The sequence below is a fragment of the Heteronotia binoei genome, chromosome 21, assembly GCF_032191835.1.
Source record: "Heteronotia binoei isolate CCM8104 ecotype False Entrance Well chromosome 21, APGP_CSIRO_Hbin_v1, whole genome shotgun sequence".
NCBI classification, from domain to species: domain Eukaryota; kingdom Metazoa; phylum Chordata; class Lepidosauria; order Squamata; family Gekkonidae; genus Heteronotia; species Heteronotia binoei.
Window position 1 is genome coordinate 134,335,949 of NC_083243.1, and position 16,731 is coordinate 134,352,679.

Here is a 16,731-nt window from a genome sequence, read left to right on the forward strand (position 1 = left end):
AGGGGAGTCCCAGCTTCCTCACCACTGGCTTTAATTAGCTATGATGGGCAGGGATCAAGAAGGCAAGTGGTTGGTTTCACTGCTACCAGAATCTTGTCAACCTCCTCCTGAGAGAGCAGGCTAAAGTGGTCCAAGGTCGGACCCAAAGACGGACAAGGGGCCTTCAGTTCACAGATTGTATCAATTGTGGCTGGGAGGTCATGGAGGAGCGAAGAGATTTTATCTGCAAAATGATTCACAAAAGCCTCACAGCCAATAGCCAATTCTCTAGTGTTTGGAATGTCCTGAGGCAAAGAAGCTAGACATCGAATTAATCTAAATAATTGGGCTGGGCGTGATTTCGCAAATGCAATGGAGGCTGCATAGAACTCCTTAAGCTGAGGTAAAAGATTCCATGCAATTCTCCTCACATCTTCATTTTATTACTGTGTAAGAAGTCTTTGTGTAGGGTAGCTACAACAAATAGACCTCTTTGGTTGTGTACAGCAATCCTGATTAAGAAGTTTTTTAGAGCATAATTGTCTTCATGGCCTTACTTTAAAAAAATGATTTGATATTTATTCTTTTACCTGTCCAGTTTGAGGAAGCCTTCTTTACTAGCATCAGATTTCCATATATTTTTGTGTTACCTACACTCAACAGTTACAGAATTTTTAATATGTAAATAGTGACCCTTGTACTTTTTTGCATACATTTTAATTTTATTGTTCGATATATTTTACTAACTATAGATTGATTTTATAAAAGGGTGGAAACTGTTTGCTAAAACATTTTTAAGACCTTGATGTAAGCTCAAAATGCAGCTTACTTTATCATCAGTTTGGTCAACAATCACACAACTTTATATAGACTGCCTTCCCTGCTTTTCTTTACAGGAAACATTGGAGGACATAGACAAAAATAAAGATGGCTTTGTGGACCAAGATGAATACATTGGTAAGACATGGCATGGATATTCCAATACTGATTCTTAGAGGCTTTTTAAAAGGTTTAGGCTATCTCCCTCTTTGGAAGTACACTAAGAGATATTAGATGGCACATTCCTGCCTCGCCTGCTAGGCATGGTAGTTTCACCTCTAAGCTTGGCAGGTACCTGTGTGTAGGATTAATGTTTGCATGGGACCTACATGCAGAAAATCCAATGCCCATTGGCTCAATCAGGAATCAGTTGCATGACATAGGCCAGATGAAACCAATACTGCTATACCTGAGGACAGATAGCATCCAATGGGACATTCAGGAAATGTGAGGTTGCTCCTGAGTTTCCTCTACTGAAGGAAAAAATTATCAAAACCAAGCCTTAGTAATCTGAGCAATCAAAAATACATTAAATTGCAAACTCCCCTGATTTTGATTTAAAATTGGGCCTGGTGATTCAAGCTCCCTCCTTCCAAAGAGAGAGAGAGAGAGAGAGAGAGAGTTCATTTTCATATAAGCCCAATTCTGCTGTTCTCATATTTGGAAATATATTCTTATGTTATCCTTAGAGGTCCTACGAGGTTTCCAAATGCTACTGTCCTACCCTGATATTCCAAAAACTGTCTCTGTGTCCCTTCCCATGGGATCCGTGCCCAGGTTGATGTGGACTTAGGCACTCTGAGAATTCTACACATCTGTAAAGAGAATTCTACACAGCTGTAACGGTATAACTCCAAAACAGAGTTACACCCTTTTAGGCTAATTGAGTTCAGTGGACTTAGAAGAATGTAACTGCTTAGGACTGCAGTGTTAAAGTTGCTTCTCTGTAGGACATGTGATATCTGCAGCAGCTTTTTTTTGTAGTAGTGAGAGCAGTAGATTTGGTTATTAACATGTTCAGGATTCAGAGCCCGTGGTGCAGAGTGGTAAAGCTGCAGTACTGCAGTCTGAACTCTGCTCACGACTTGAGTTCAATCCCAGCAGAAGCTGGTTTCAGGTAGCCGGCTCAGGTTGACTCAACCTTCCATTCTTCTGAGGTCGGTGAAATGAGTACCCAGCTTGCTGGGGGAAAGTGTAGATGACTGGGGAAGGCAATGGCAAACCACCCCGTAAAAAGTCTGCTGTGAAAATGTTGTGAAACGTGTGTTGGAAATGACTGGTGTTTGCACATGGGACTACCTTTACCTTTTTTTACAAGATTCATGACAGTATTTTTGTAGTTTTTTCTCACAATAACTCAGCAGCGCAGATAACTATAAGCTGGTGTGGTAATGGAATTGTTACTCTATGCAGTGTAAGTAAATCAGCATGTTTCCATATTTTTAGGATTGTTATTTTACTTTTCACTGTTCCTCACATTCTCTGTGAGCACAGGTCATTGTAAACAAGTGCTTGTATTCAGCTTTCAGAAGTCTGAACTGCCTTCTGGTTAATTTTCTTGCTTAGTTCTGTGTGACATGAATGCTTGAATAATGAGTGGACATCTACCAAAGCTGGTCCAGTAAAATTGTTTGCCTTGCTTCTTATTCTCTAGCCTTCAAAACACATAATGCCTAAGATACATATCTAGTCCCCAGCTTTTCTTTAACCAAATCAGTCTTGGTAGGCTTTGAATTTGAGCAATGGTATGGCAGTGAAGAATCCACTCAAAATCACCTCCCCTATTTGTTTTTCAGCTCACAGGTAAAAGATGCAATAGAAAAGCAGGTTTTGGAGAAGGGAGATTTTGAGTGAACATAAGAGCCCTGCTGAATCAGTGAATTAAGACACCCCCAGAGATACTACAAATAGGGCAAGGGGTGATAATGCCTGTCTCTGTTGCCCTCAGCAGCTGGTATTTAGAGGCATGCATGCTTCTAAAGATGGCCGATAGCCACTGATGGACCTATCCTCCATGAATTTGTGTAATCATCTTGTGGCAGTGCAGGCACATTAATTAGGTGTTCCATGAAGAAGTACTTTGTTGGGAAAAGGGTGGGGAAATGTCAGAAGAAAAGTATAACAACCCTACCACTTGCTGTGTCTTTGCTTAAACTCTCAGCATTCCAAGACTGCTTTGGGGGGGCTGAAAAAGAAAAATGTCATGGGAAATGTATGCATATGAATGTTCTTAGAAGACCAATTCTGACTGGTAGCAGGACTGGGCCTCCATTCCTCATGGTAGAAAGATATTTCTGTGGAGAGAGGGTACTACCAACCCTATATACTGCATAAAAGAGGAATGTTCTAAATGCATAACAATGAAATAGACTGCTCCCAGTCTTCTTGCATTTCTAAAATACCATGGGCCTTTGCTCCAGAGTACTTAGTGCTTAGGAGTTAATGGGAGAATTAATCAAGATGTACTTCTCTTGCACAGAGGGTTTTCTTCTTAAAAGCCTCTCTGAAAGCTGTCGAGTTTCATGTAGGTGATTTTTGTTTCCCTAAGTTTCTTTGTGCCTTTTATTCATTGTCCCAGTCATACTCATTTACTTTTGATGTTATCCACACAGACACTTGCTGGCAGATACAAGATGCTCTGGGTCCTTTTTCTTCCCCTACTTCTGAACCTAGCATAAAGGATTGCATTTGCATCTTAAGAGGGGATCTTGAAAGAGCTGTGACTCTCTGTCTTCTACAGTCTTAGAAGAAACTCACTAGTGAGAGGCATTCAGGGCCAAAGTTCTCCTTTACTAGTCTCCTTTACATTTTATCAAAATGTTTCTCTGTCAGATGAAATAGATAGCAAAGGTGATGAAACAACATAGACTCTTATCAAAATGCTACATCAATGTTATAGCAAATACAGCTTTAGGAATATAAGCCAAAGAAGAGATCCAAGCAAGTTGTCTACAACATATATAAGAGCTGGATAGAATAGTAAATGAGATGTTTTTCACCCTTGAGACGTGTAGTCACACTTTTATAAAGGGTACAGATAGATTAGGGTTCTGACACTTATGCACACACCCACAATCACTGTGAAAAGTGGGCATGCACCTCTCTCTTCTACTATGCACATAATATGCAGTGCAGATACTCAGCATGAAGACCTTTGCACTTGGTTGCTTTACGTAGTTATTCTCTATCAAGAAAGGAGATGCAGAAGACCATGCAAATCAACATTAACACATACAGGCCTTTGCTTGGAGCATCCTCGTGACACATTACTTTGAGGATATGGAATGAATCCTTCTCCACCATATCAGGACTGTCATTGCCTGGATAATGAACCAGAACCATGACTCTCATATGTTCTCATGTCACAGTGATGAGGCATAATATAGTCTAGGAGTGTCAAACATAAGATCTGAGGGACAGAACTAGGGCGCCTATGTGGCTGGTGCAAAGGAGGGAACAGAAGTCTCAGTTCTCATTTATATGGAAGCCCAGGTTGTGAAGGTTGCCAAGTGGCATTTCTACAACTGTGCCAGCTGAGGCAACTGGTCCCCTACCTGTCTCACTCCAAACTAGCCACAGTAATCCACACAATGGTTACCTCCAGGATAGACTACAGTACTTAACTCTATGCAGGCCTACCCTTGTGCCTGACCTGGAAGTTCCAACTGATCCAGAATGCAGCTGTGTGGATCTTAACAGGGACCCCTTGGATGGCACATATCCAACCTGAGCTGCATGAACTGCACTGGCTTCCAGTGGAGTACTGGATCTGGTTCAAGCTGCTGTTTCTGACCTTCAGGATCCTTAGCGGCCAGGGACCCACATATCTGCCTCTCCCGGTATGCCCCTGTATCAGAACCTACCAGGGGTGGGGCGATCCTGGATTTGGTCCTAAGTAATGCCCAAGACCTGGTGAGAGATGTAAAAGTGATCGCACCGCTTGGGAGCAGTGACCATAACATTATTGATTTCACTATTTGTATAAATAGGGAGTTGCCCCAAAAGATCAGCACAACCCCGTTTAACTTTAAAAGGGGTAAATTCTCTGAGATGTGGAGGCATGTGAAGAGGAAACTGAAAGGAAAGGTAAATACAGTCAAAACCCTTGGGGAAGCTTGGAGGCTATTTAGAACTACAATCCTAGAAGCACAGATAAAATATATATCACAAGTTAGGAAAGGTACAAACAGGTATAAGAGAAGGCCTGCATGGTTAACAAACAAAGTAATGGAAGCTGTAAAAGGTAAGAAGGACTCCTTTAAGTGGTGGAAAGCTAGTCCCAAGTGAAATTAATAAAAGGGAACACAGGCAATGGCAAATCAAATGCAAGACTGTGATCAGGCAGGCAAAAAGGGACTATGAGGAGCATATTGCAAAAAACATAAAGACCAAGAATAAAAATTTCTTCAAATATATTAGAAGCAGGAAACCAGCCAGGGAGGCAGTGGGGCTCTTGGATGACCAAGGGGTCAAAGGATTACTGAAGGAGGATAGGGAAATGGCTGAGAAGCTAAATGAATTTTTTGCCTCCGTCTTCACTGTGGAAGATGAGAAGTGTTTGCCTGCTCCGGAACCACTTCTATTGGAAGGGGTGTTGAAAGACCTGAGCCAGATTGAGGTGACAAAAGAGGAGGTCCTACAACTGATGGACGAATTAAAAACTAATAAGTCACCAGGTCCGGATGGCATACATCCAAGAGTTCAGAAAGAACTCAGTTGAACTTGTGGATCTTTTGACAAAAATGTAATCTTTCATTGAAATCTGCCTGTGTTCCTGAGGACTGGAAGGTAGTAAATGTCACCCCCATCTTTAAAAAGGGTTCCAGAGGAGATCCTGGTAACTACAGGCCAGTCAGTCTGACTTCAATACCGGGAAAGTTGAAACCATTATCAAGGACAGAATGAGTAGGCACATTGATGAAGACTCAGCATGGGTTCTGTAAGGGAAGATCTTGTCTCACTAATCTGTTACATTCTTTTGAGGGGGTGAACAAACATGTGGACAAAGGAGACCCGATAGATATTGTTTACCTTGACTTCCAGAAAGCTTTTGATAAAGTTCCTCATCAAAGGCTCCTTAGTAAGCTTGAGAGTCATGGAGTAAAAGGACAGGTCCTCTTGTGGATCAAAAACTAATTAATAGGAAGCAGAGAGTGAGTATAAATGGGCAGTCTTCACAGTGGAGGACGGTAAGCAGTGGCGTGCCGCAGGGCTCAGTACTGGGTCCCATGCTCTTTAACTTGTTCATAAATGATTTGGAGTTGAGAGTAAGCAGTGAAGTGGCCAAGTTTGTGGATGACACTAAATTGTTTAGGGTGGTAAGAACCAGAGAGGATTGTGAGGAACTCCAAAGGGATCTGTTGAGGCTGGGTGAGTGGGCGTCAACGTGGCAGATGAGGTTCAATGTGGCCAAGTGCAAAGTAATGCACATTGGGGCCAAGAATCCCAGCTACAAATACAAGTTGATGGGGTGTGAACTGGCAGAGACTGACCAAGAGAGAGATCTTGGGGTCATGGTAGATAACTCACTGAAGATGTCAAGACAGTGTGCGATTGCAATAAAAAAGGCCAACGCTATGCTGGGTATTATTAGGAAGGGAATTGAAATCAAATCAGCCAGTATCATAATGCCCCTGTATAAATCGATGGTGCGGTCTCATTTGGAATACATCATTTCGAATTCTGGTCACCACACTTCAAAAAGGATATTATAGCATTGGGGAAAGTGCAGAAAAGGGCAACTAGAATGATTACAGGTTTGGAACACTTTCCCTATGAAGAAAGGTTAAAATGCTTGGGGCTCTTTAGCTTGGAGAAACGTTGACTGTGGGGTGACATGATAGAGGTTTACAAGATTATACATGGGATGGAAAAGGTAGAGAAAGAAGTACTTTTCTCCATTTCTCACAATACAAGAACTCGTGGGCATTCAATGAAATTGCTGAGCAGTCGGGTTAGAACGGATAAAAGGAGGTACTTCTTCACCCAAAGGGTGATTAACATGTGGAATTCACTGCCACAGGAGGTGGTAGCGGCTACAAGCATAGCTGGCTTCAAGAGGGGGTTAAATAAAAATATGGAGCAGAGGTCCATCAGTGCTATTAGCCACAGTGTGTATGTGTGTGTGCGTGTATATATATATATATATATATAAAATTTTGGCCACTGTGTGATACAGAGTGTTGGACTGGATGGGCCATTGGCCTGATCCAACATGGCTTCTCTTATGTCACACAGCAAGGGACCAGGAAGGGCCTTCTACTGGCTGCCACCACTCTGGCATGGGTCTGTCTTGGGGGCCCAGAGCACCCATCCGACCCCTGTCTTCCTTATTAACAGATACCTTTTAACCATGACCAAGCTGATGTGAGGACCCAGGCAGCTTAACAATAACAACAGTTTATTTATAGTGCTCAAACAATAGGTGGGTAATAAAAGACTTTCAGTGCAATAGTCAATAAAAAAAACAGTAAAGGTTGGTGCAAAGGAATAAACAGCCTGACGCAACTAACTGGACATTCCTTGCTAGTAATTCCAAAAACTCACCACCTAATTAAGGTGAGGGAGCCCTCCTGTTGCAGCTTTTCCAGAAAGCACTCCTCTGTCTGCAACCTTTCCAGAGACAACAACTCCCCTTTCCAACCAGGCCTATTTACGCCTTCCTTCCAGTTTCCACCACCTCTGGGCTAGTTTTCCCTCCCAAACTCTGCCACCTTTTCAGAACAGTACCTAACAACAACCATGCCTTGCAAGATTTACTGTAATCAAATCAGGGTTGCAGATCCTAGGTAAGAAGCTACCCTGGGTTGTATTAATCATGGTGTAGATAGAATACTGAACAGTCCGAATAGAATAGAATAGCCCGAATGGAGGACAGCTGGCTCTCTCTCAGGCCACAATGCTCTTCAAGGGTGTCTCAATATGAGGCCTAGTGTAGCCTAAAGGGCCAGGAGAAGCCTGCCGAAGATTAGATTCAGTTTTTAGGTGCCCTTCCCTGAAGCAGGGCTCAGGACAGTTTACAACAGAAAGACAAATACAATAAATAGTAGAAGGCAAATCAACATCAAAAATCCTTTAAAACAGCTATGAACCTGTACCGTATCCAAGACAGCAGGTAAAATTTCCAGTTTTCTGCTTCTAGCTGATATGTTTGCACATGAAGATGGTGGTCCAGAACCTGACTGGGTAATAACTGAGCGTGAACAATTTGCGGATTTTCGTGATCTAAACAAGGATGGGAAGATGGATAAAGAAGAAATTCAGCACTGGATCCTTCCACAAGACTATGATCATGCTCAAGCTGAAGCCAGGCACTTAGTCTATGAATCAGATGTTGACAAGGTACATAGTTCCCTTGCAGGTTTCATGGATTATATTATTAGTCTCATTGTTTCTTTTTTTGCATAATGTCAGACTGCCAGTAGTTCAGCTTTAATACTTTCCAATCGTGATAGACACTGAATGGAAATTTATAACTTGTTAATACAGGGATGTTGATGAATTTAGAAAACAAAAATAAACAGCGTATTCAGAAAGGTATACATTTTAAACCTAAATGATTTGAGTATTTATTTATATTTATTCAGAGATTAGAATGTACATTGTAGTGGAAAACTTTTGTTTTTAGGCACAGCACCAAAGCCTTTAATGGCTGGTTGATATTTTATGTCTCTTATAAAGGTTTTGCTTTTTTCCAACTTTCCAGGATCAAATGTTAACCAAAGAAGAGATCCTAGACAACTGGAACATGTTTGTTGGAAGCCAAGCTACAAATTATGGTGAAGATCTCACAAAAAACCATGATGAGCTATGATATTCTTTGGAAAGCAAATAGAGCAAAGCCTTAGGGCTGGTTTTCTGTACATTTCCAAAGTAACTGGTTGTGTATGTTACCTGATTTTTTCCCAAGTATTCCCCCCAAAAAGCAGTTCTGTTAGTAATTGCTGCCACTTTTTTTTTTAATTTCATGTCTATGTCGATAATGTGGTGAAAGCAGTTCCCAAAGTACAGTTTCTGCTATATTCATACTTCAACTCGAAATAAATGCTCTTAGAATTCTCACCGAAATGAGAGAGACTTGGAGGCAAACATGGGATCTCCAGACTCACATAATATGTGTATTTAAGGGTTGTGCCGCTTCCACTTTAAGTTGTATACTTTGAATGTCCCCTCATGTAAATAGCCTCCTTGCACACTGAAAACTGACATTTCAAGTTTAGGATTTTTCCCTAATGTGCTGGATTTTTTGTGTTCAAGGATTTTTTTCTTGTGCATTTAAACATTTGATTCTCATCTAAAGTTTGAAGTAGAGTCCAGCAACAAATGAGTTACTGATTGTGTACACCTGCCTTTTATTCCCAAACCAGCTTGGTGACCATGGGTCAGTCAGAGCTCTCTCAGCCCCACCTACCTCACAGAGCGTCTGTTGTGAGGAGAAGAGTGTAAGCCTCTTTGAGACTCCTTTGCGTAGTGAAGGGTGGGGTATAAAACCAACTCCTCCTCCTCCTTCTGGAGCCAGGACCTGAATGAATGCCCACTGCTGCACTTGTGGTGTCCCTCATCAGCTGAAAAATAGTTAATGCAGTAACACCCATTCCCCTTTAGACAGATGACATCATAGGACTCACTGACAGCTGGGGGATGGGGTTAGACATCTTTATTTTATTTCTGTATTTGTGAAAATAAAACAATGATAAAGTCCGCAGTTTTGAAAGAAAGGGGAAAATGCATATTTAACGAGGTCTGTGGGAAAAAAGGAAAGTATATAACCATCACATCTTTGCAAGTACAAAGAGAAATAGCTTTTTTTGAAATTATCCCCCCCATTGATAATGGGGTTAGTGGTGCTGAATGATGTGAAGAATAGCTTGGGGTGGGGGATTAGTAAACAGTCTTTTGAATACTTAACGTGTAGTTTGGGACAGCTATTTTTCACTAAGGGTCCGTTTACACTATAGTCAAATTTAAATCTGCTAATTGGTAAAATATGCTAACATCTGAAGCCAACTATCCTTCAATTTAAAAGAAGTTAATCTGTGGATGGAAGGATTCTTAGAACAAATTACATTAACCCTGCTCCTGCACACAGCTTGGATTGGATTTTGTAACCTATTATTAGGAAGATCAGGGATCCTTCCCACACTGTCCTCCCCCGGTAGTTCCATCTGACCTGGAAAAGTTGATTTCATGTGTTTTGAGACCCACATAGACTAACATCCACACAGGAAAGGGAAAACTGCTTTGAGGGTGTGGAGATAAAACACCTTGTTCTGTTTTCTCCACAAGCAGCAGCTCTGCTGCCACAAGATACAGGACTGTGATTTCCCCAGCCCCTACCCCCATCCCTGCAGTCTTCCAGTCTGTTTTGTGGGTCCAATAACCTCAGGAATCAATACTTCCAAGTTTGGGACTGCTTGCAAAATGGGAGTCTAGGAAGGACTCACAACCCTCAGTGCCTTTCGCTGACAGATTTTGGGATCTACGTTCTTGTGTAATGTGTGATAGCCATTCACTTCCACTTTGTATGCATGGTTCCTTATATATGTGGAACTTCTCTTTCCACTGCAGTAAATGAAGAAGCTCTTGTAGTAGGGGAGCTCTATGTGTTCTCTGTCTGCCTTCATGCAGAGGAGTTTTCATTGAGAACCAACACATTTTTCAGAAGCATTCATGTAACAGTGTCACCAGCCTCTGTGACACATTTCTGCTCAAATGCATATCCAGAGCAGAGCTGCTAGTTTCTATATTTGTCACACATTTTGGTAAAGCAATGAGATTTTTCTGAATTGTTTGTTCCATGTGGATAATGGTAATTCCACACTGGAAAGAAAAGCTTAACACATTTCCAAGCTCTACCATTTATTGGAGACTTAAGAGCCTTTGCACTTTCTTCTGTTTCACAAGGAGAGGCTGTGTGTGGCATAAACTTCTGTTTGTTCCTGTTCTGTGTGTGTGTGTGTGTGTGCATGTGTGCAAAAAGAGAAAGACGCATTGCCACTTTAAGAAGATCTTCAGCTAGTACACGCATTTAAGCTTTGCTGCATTTCATAATACCTATGAGCTGTTACATGTACAAATGTATTTTTACCTGTATTGACTTGAAGGTATGAACAATAAACATGTAACTATCTTTTGGATACTTGGAAGATCTTAAAGTTGTAATTGTGACACTTTTTAGAGAATTTTTGTTGAATCCTAGGTATTTTATTTGCTGAAGAAACACATCTGATTTCTTTGGTGCTGTTGTTGAAAATTGTGCTTCTAGTTCCCTACAATAGTACAGCATCAGAAACCAAATCAGTTATGTGTTTTTATGTCTTGTTTTTTTCACTGAGTAGCTCAGACCTAATTAAGATCATTCACTGCAGTTGTATTTGCCACAAGGCTACACTCTGTTTTGCTGCTTATAATTGTAAACTGTAAAGCTAGGGGTTCCGTTTACCAGTTCCATTTACCAGGTAAATGTCCCCTGCCCTTGCTCCCTATCCCTGCCCTCCCAGTCGAGCAGCTTTGGGAGAATGGTATCTATCAATGCTTCGGTGTCACATAGAGATTGAAATTCCTAGAGTGTCATGGTATTTGTTCCTGTTCAAAAACAGGAAGTAATAGTTTAGAAGTCCTGTTGCCCTACCCAATGGTCACATAGGGCTCATGTTTCTCATACTAGAGAAAATACATTGTTTATCTTTGTTGGAGAGCCACATTGCAAGATCACCAGTGAGAGCTAAAACTTCAGTGCTGATAAGGAAAGTTTCTAGCACAGTCCACCAATGAGGGTAGCCAGTGATATGTGACAAAATAAATGGATGCCATTGTGGAATGGCAATTCAAGGGGACAAGGGCTCCACTTCTTTACTGGTGTGCATTGTGTAGTGGCCTTGGAGCCAAGAGGTAGTAAGGTCAACACAGTACAGGTTCATGGTTGCTGACTAGCCAGCACCATCTTGCAAGGGCTTTCAGAGCTGGCCTGTGCTCACAGGACATCAATGGTCTGTGCAGGTCACGTGCCTACATAGCGTTGGGCACAGCCTGCAATTTTGTGGTGCGACAGCTGTCAGCAAAGCCATATGCCTCATTCTTGACTATCTTCTGTAAAGTACTATAAAAGTAATAAGCTATTTTAAAAGCCAGTGATACCTAGGGAGGTAAATAGCACATCTTTTAAAAGAGTGTTGTTCTGCCTGTTGTCATGCAACGGAGGAAAAGAGAACAAATTTACCTGCCATCTGCTGCTCCCTCCTGTAAAACTCCATACCCATCATGTGTAGGAAGCAAGAATACTGATCCTCACAGGGTGGTAGAAACCATAATTGGCTAAGATACTAAACTCAACCACAAATTTTGGATCCATGCCAGGATCACTTGATTGCCTTGTGCATGCCTACTGCATGCTTGTACACATGGATCTCCCCTTCACAATGTATGTACACAGGGAGTAAAACAAAACTGTAATGTATAAATTGATTCTCAGAGTCTAGGGGTGGTTTCAAACAAGAGATTTGGCCTGATCTACTCCCATCTCCCATTCAGATTAAATGCGCATGATCACACAAGCACATCTGCCCTCCGAGCCACACCCATTCTCACTCTGTCTCCAGATGCCTCCTATCTGGATTAAAACATCTGGATTTTCCTGGTAGTTTCCCCTGAATCTCATCTAGGTCACATAATTAGCAGCTGTCTGAACACACAGGCACAACTCATAAGTGGAAGAGCTGTGTGATTGTGCCAAGCCGTTTCTGGTATGAGGGTTTTTTTTCCTAACCCCTCTCCGAGGAGCGTTTGTATGCATCTCTGCTTGAGTGCACACACAGGGGATTTAAAAAAAAACAACCCTTTCTGTGGTGGGTCTGTGGTTAAGCCATGCTAGCAGTGTGAATGGGCAATCACGGGCTGCTGCTGGGATCCTGCCACTTCAAGGGTGGCTGTCTGATAGCCCAAAGATGGACCAAACTCAAGAGGGTTTTTTTGACAATGAGATGGAATCATGTCAATTTCACAGTGAAACCAACCTAACAATCTCATCCGGGTTCTAACCAGGTTGTTACCTGCTTAGTTTTAACAAATAGCACAATTCGATTTCAAACCATTCTCTAGGAACTCCAGAGCAGTCCACTGACAAAACATGTTTTGGCCTTATGGCCATCTTCAGTGGTCATAATAATTACACAATGGCTCCAGACACTGCAAAAATATTACAGTAATTAATATAGGACTAAGTTGGAATTGTGCTGAAGAAAAAAGGGGGAGGAAAAATTCATTATTGAATTTAGTATAATCTTTATAATATTTGAATTAATAGATAGAAATATGTTCAAAAATACCTATTTGAGATCTTGCTTTTAACGTGATTTTAGGCAGAGATATGCTTAGGAGGCCTCATTTGAAATCACCTTCTGCCCAAGACAGGTACACATATTCTAAATGGTAGTTCAATTGTGTATCTAAAAAAATTCAACAGAAGCCTGGTAATAACATTTCCACAGAGAGTGTTTGGAAAAGAACCCAAACACATAGAATTGAGTTATATTAATTAGTGCCAAATTGATAAGAATTACCTTCCTAATCTGGTCCAAGGAAATCAATTCAAAGTGAAGGAAGGAACCAATGTTGTGTAATAATGCATAGTGCAAAGTGTCAAGTGTTTTATCATTTATATGTCAGGCTGGAGGATGATGCAGTCAGGATATATTTTCATCACTTTCCCATCACAGTTGGTCATGATCCCCAAAATGCTTCCTTTGAAAACTGGAAAGCTCTGTATGGTAACATTCCATAAGGCTAGACAGGTTACCACTAGGGCTATGCAGAAAGAAAGAGAGAGAGAGAGAAAGAAAGAAAGAAAGAAAGAAAGAAAAAGAAAGAAAGAAAGAAAGAAAGAAAGAAAGAAAGAAAGAAAGAAAGAAAGAAAGAAAGAAAGAAAGAATGAATTTTGGGGAGTTTGAACATATTGCACCTCAAAAATATAAGTATTTCTTGATATTCCCCAATCCCAATACTGGTATGGTATTTTGATCCAGTAAATATTCAGGATTCCTGATTTTTTTTGCTCCATTATACCCTATGGGGCCATTATAGTCAATGGTCCCCATAGGGTATAATAGAGAATTAATCTGGGGGTATCTGGAGCTCTGGGGATGCTGTTTGAGGTAGAGGAACCAAATTTGCTGCATAGCTGCTAGTGCCTCTGTTCAACCCCCTGCCCCAAGTTTCAAAAAGATTGCACCATGGGGTCCAATTCTATGGGCCCCAAAGAAAGTGCTCCCGTCCTCCATTGAAACTAGTGGAGGGGGGAAAGGTGCTTAAAGGAATTATGGTCCCTTTAAATGCCTTTTCCAAGTCATGCAAGTATGCACCAAAGGTGTATGAAGGGACTACAATCCCTTTAAACACCTTCTCCAAGCCCCTTAACTTCAGCTATCCAGCAGCGCTTAAAAATCCAGAATATTTTTTGGGAACCAGCCTTTTCAGATCTCTATCCATCTGAAAGAATATCAGAAAAATCCCAATAAAGTATTTTTTTGGCTATTTTTTTCAATTTAGATTTTGTTAGGATTTCCTTAGCAAAGTAATGCAGATTAGAGCACAAAATAGTCAGCAACACACATTTAGCTTTAACAAAGTAATCTTTATTTATCTAGTGAGGAAAGGGTAACTTGGAGTCCTACAAAACAAGAAAAGGATTTAACATCCTATCTGTCTTCTCTAACTACATGTTGACTCTCTGAGGTCTAAACAGCAACTGGTGTGTGATCCAGGGCTCGAACAAAGGATTGTAAAACCTGTAACCCAATGCTTTCTCCTTAGGCCATCCCCAATGTATTGATTACCTAATTAGAGTTTACCAACACAGGTTAATATGCATATTGGCGCCTAGCTTCTGGCGGGAAGTACTTGCAGACTTGCTCATTGGCCCTACCACCAGAACAGCTAAGCATCAGCATTCATAAACAAACAACTCATGACTCCAGGAAGTGAAGTTGCCAAAACCCAACAGATTTAATTGAACACATACCCCTAGTTGCCATTGGAAAGGAAAACCAGTATAGCTATCTCCCCACCTCCATACACACAAAAAAGGCATTTTGTAAGCACAGATGTCTTTTTGGATCTTGGCCAAAAGTATAGAAGTTGGTAGCAGTTCAAATGAGACCTAGACTCTATTCTCTTAAGTAAAGTATCATAGTTGATACAGGTCTGTGGAATTATCTAAAGTTGACAAGTCATGTGAAGTGACTGTTAACATGTTGATAAAGTGAGTAAATGAAACATCCAACTTATACTAATAGTAAAATATTGGGGTAATCAATACTTCTTAGTATCTGCTTCTGTTGGACAATAGTAACATGTTATTCATAGAACCCTACATATGCATGCAGTTTGTCTTGCTCCTCCTGGCTGCTTTCGGCAACTTTGCTAATGCTGAGCGACTATGTGCACTAAATTATCCTTTCAATCTCAATGCACTGAGGAAGAGTAACTCTAAAAGAGACTAGGGCTCCTGGGTTTAAATTTAACACTATTTAAGGAAAGCAAACCTTTGCTAGGGGATATAACTGTTAACATTGTGATTTCTCAAGCTGAAGGTTTCTAATGGGCTTTGACTGTTCCAGAGATACACATTTTTTTTCCTAGGTAACATATTTCAAGTCCAATTATAAGCAAATGCTACAAAATTTTACTGTAATGTGAAATACTGTAATGTCAGATAGCATTATTTATCTGCTTAACATGACAAAAAGCATTAATTGCTGGGAGCCATGATTCAGTGCAGCAATACAGAAATCCATTTTGTGCCTATCTCATCAGTTATTGCAGATTTTCCTAATGACTTGTGATATGAGATTCTGCTGGGAAATGTGTTTGTATTTTTTCCACCTGCAGGTTCTGTATGCTCACTGTTGTGACACAGATCCTCCATTAACTAAATGCTTTTCATTATTGTAGTGCCATGACACATCAAGGGTGCGTCGCTCTCCCTTTTGATATTTAGAATAGCCTTAATCATCGTTGCACATGCAGTTTTAATTATTAGGATTTACCAAACATACCAAGAAGCTAATGTTCATTGTCTTCCAGTCCCATTTAACAATTCAATCAGATTAAATATGTCATCCATTTCCAGTCAAGGTGGTGTATATATGTCCCACAGGGAAGGGAAAATGCTGCATGTACTCATCTAATTACTTCTACATAAGGATTGCCTTAATGCTCTATGTTTTGCAACACAGAAGCTGATCTGATTCCCCCTGAAGTCAGTAATAAACTTATCTTAATATTGGAAGAAGTGGGGCAGACGCCACTGCTGCTTCCTTTTAAGTAAAGTGACAATCAACAAGAATATTTCAAATTTGGATGGATCCATACGGCTTTGTATATGATCATATGCATATACTGCAGTCCAACAAGTCCATGGGTGTAGTGAAAACTGATGTGAGTGTGCATCAGGATGGGCATCTGCAACATAATGCTCACTTGGACCCAATAGAATAGAAGCATCTTTTGAAGAACCTGCACATCCTCATCCCAAGTCCCTCGTTGCTCTATCGGGCTAGCTGGACATGGCCAGTTGTACACCAGTAACATTTTGTTTTCTTATATCTTTTTATCTGTATCATTCATTTTGATTCTTGTAAATAAGTAACTGAACAGTGTCACCTTCTCTTAATCAGACATAGTGCCTTTGCAAGTGTGCCTGCATCTCAGGATTCCTAACTGTGTCAAACGCTGCTGTGAGATCTAATAGTAACAGCAGTGCCGACCCACCCCGATCCAGCTGCATTCAGAGGTCGTCTGTTAGAGCAACCAGGACAAAGTTCTTTACAAAATGCTGTAGTGCAGATGTTAAGCTTCTATTTGTTCAGACTGACCAGTATGCATGCAACATTGTTTAATTGACTCTCTGTGGTTTGGGAATTAGGAGAGCCCGGTGGC

At 40.9% G+C, this 16,731-nt stretch overlaps 1 protein-coding gene across 1 annotated transcript in view; it reads left to right on the top strand.

The window, feature by feature from the left end:
- Positions 1–10,943, top strand: part of LOC132589831 (reticulocalbin-1-like) — a 29,649-nt gene extending 18,706 nt beyond the window's left edge. Inside the window, exons 4-6 of the mRNA XM_060262587.1 lie at positions 876–936; positions 7,940–8,139; positions 8,504–10,943. Of these exons, the coding sequence (XP_060118570.1) occupies positions 876–936; positions 7,940–8,139; positions 8,504–8,611 (369 nt within the window). The 3' untranslated portion in view covers positions 8,612–10,943. The remainder of the gene's footprint in view (positions 1–875; positions 937–7,939; positions 8,140–8,503) is intronic.
- The last annotated feature ends 5,788 nt before the right edge of the window (positions 10,944–16,731 follow it).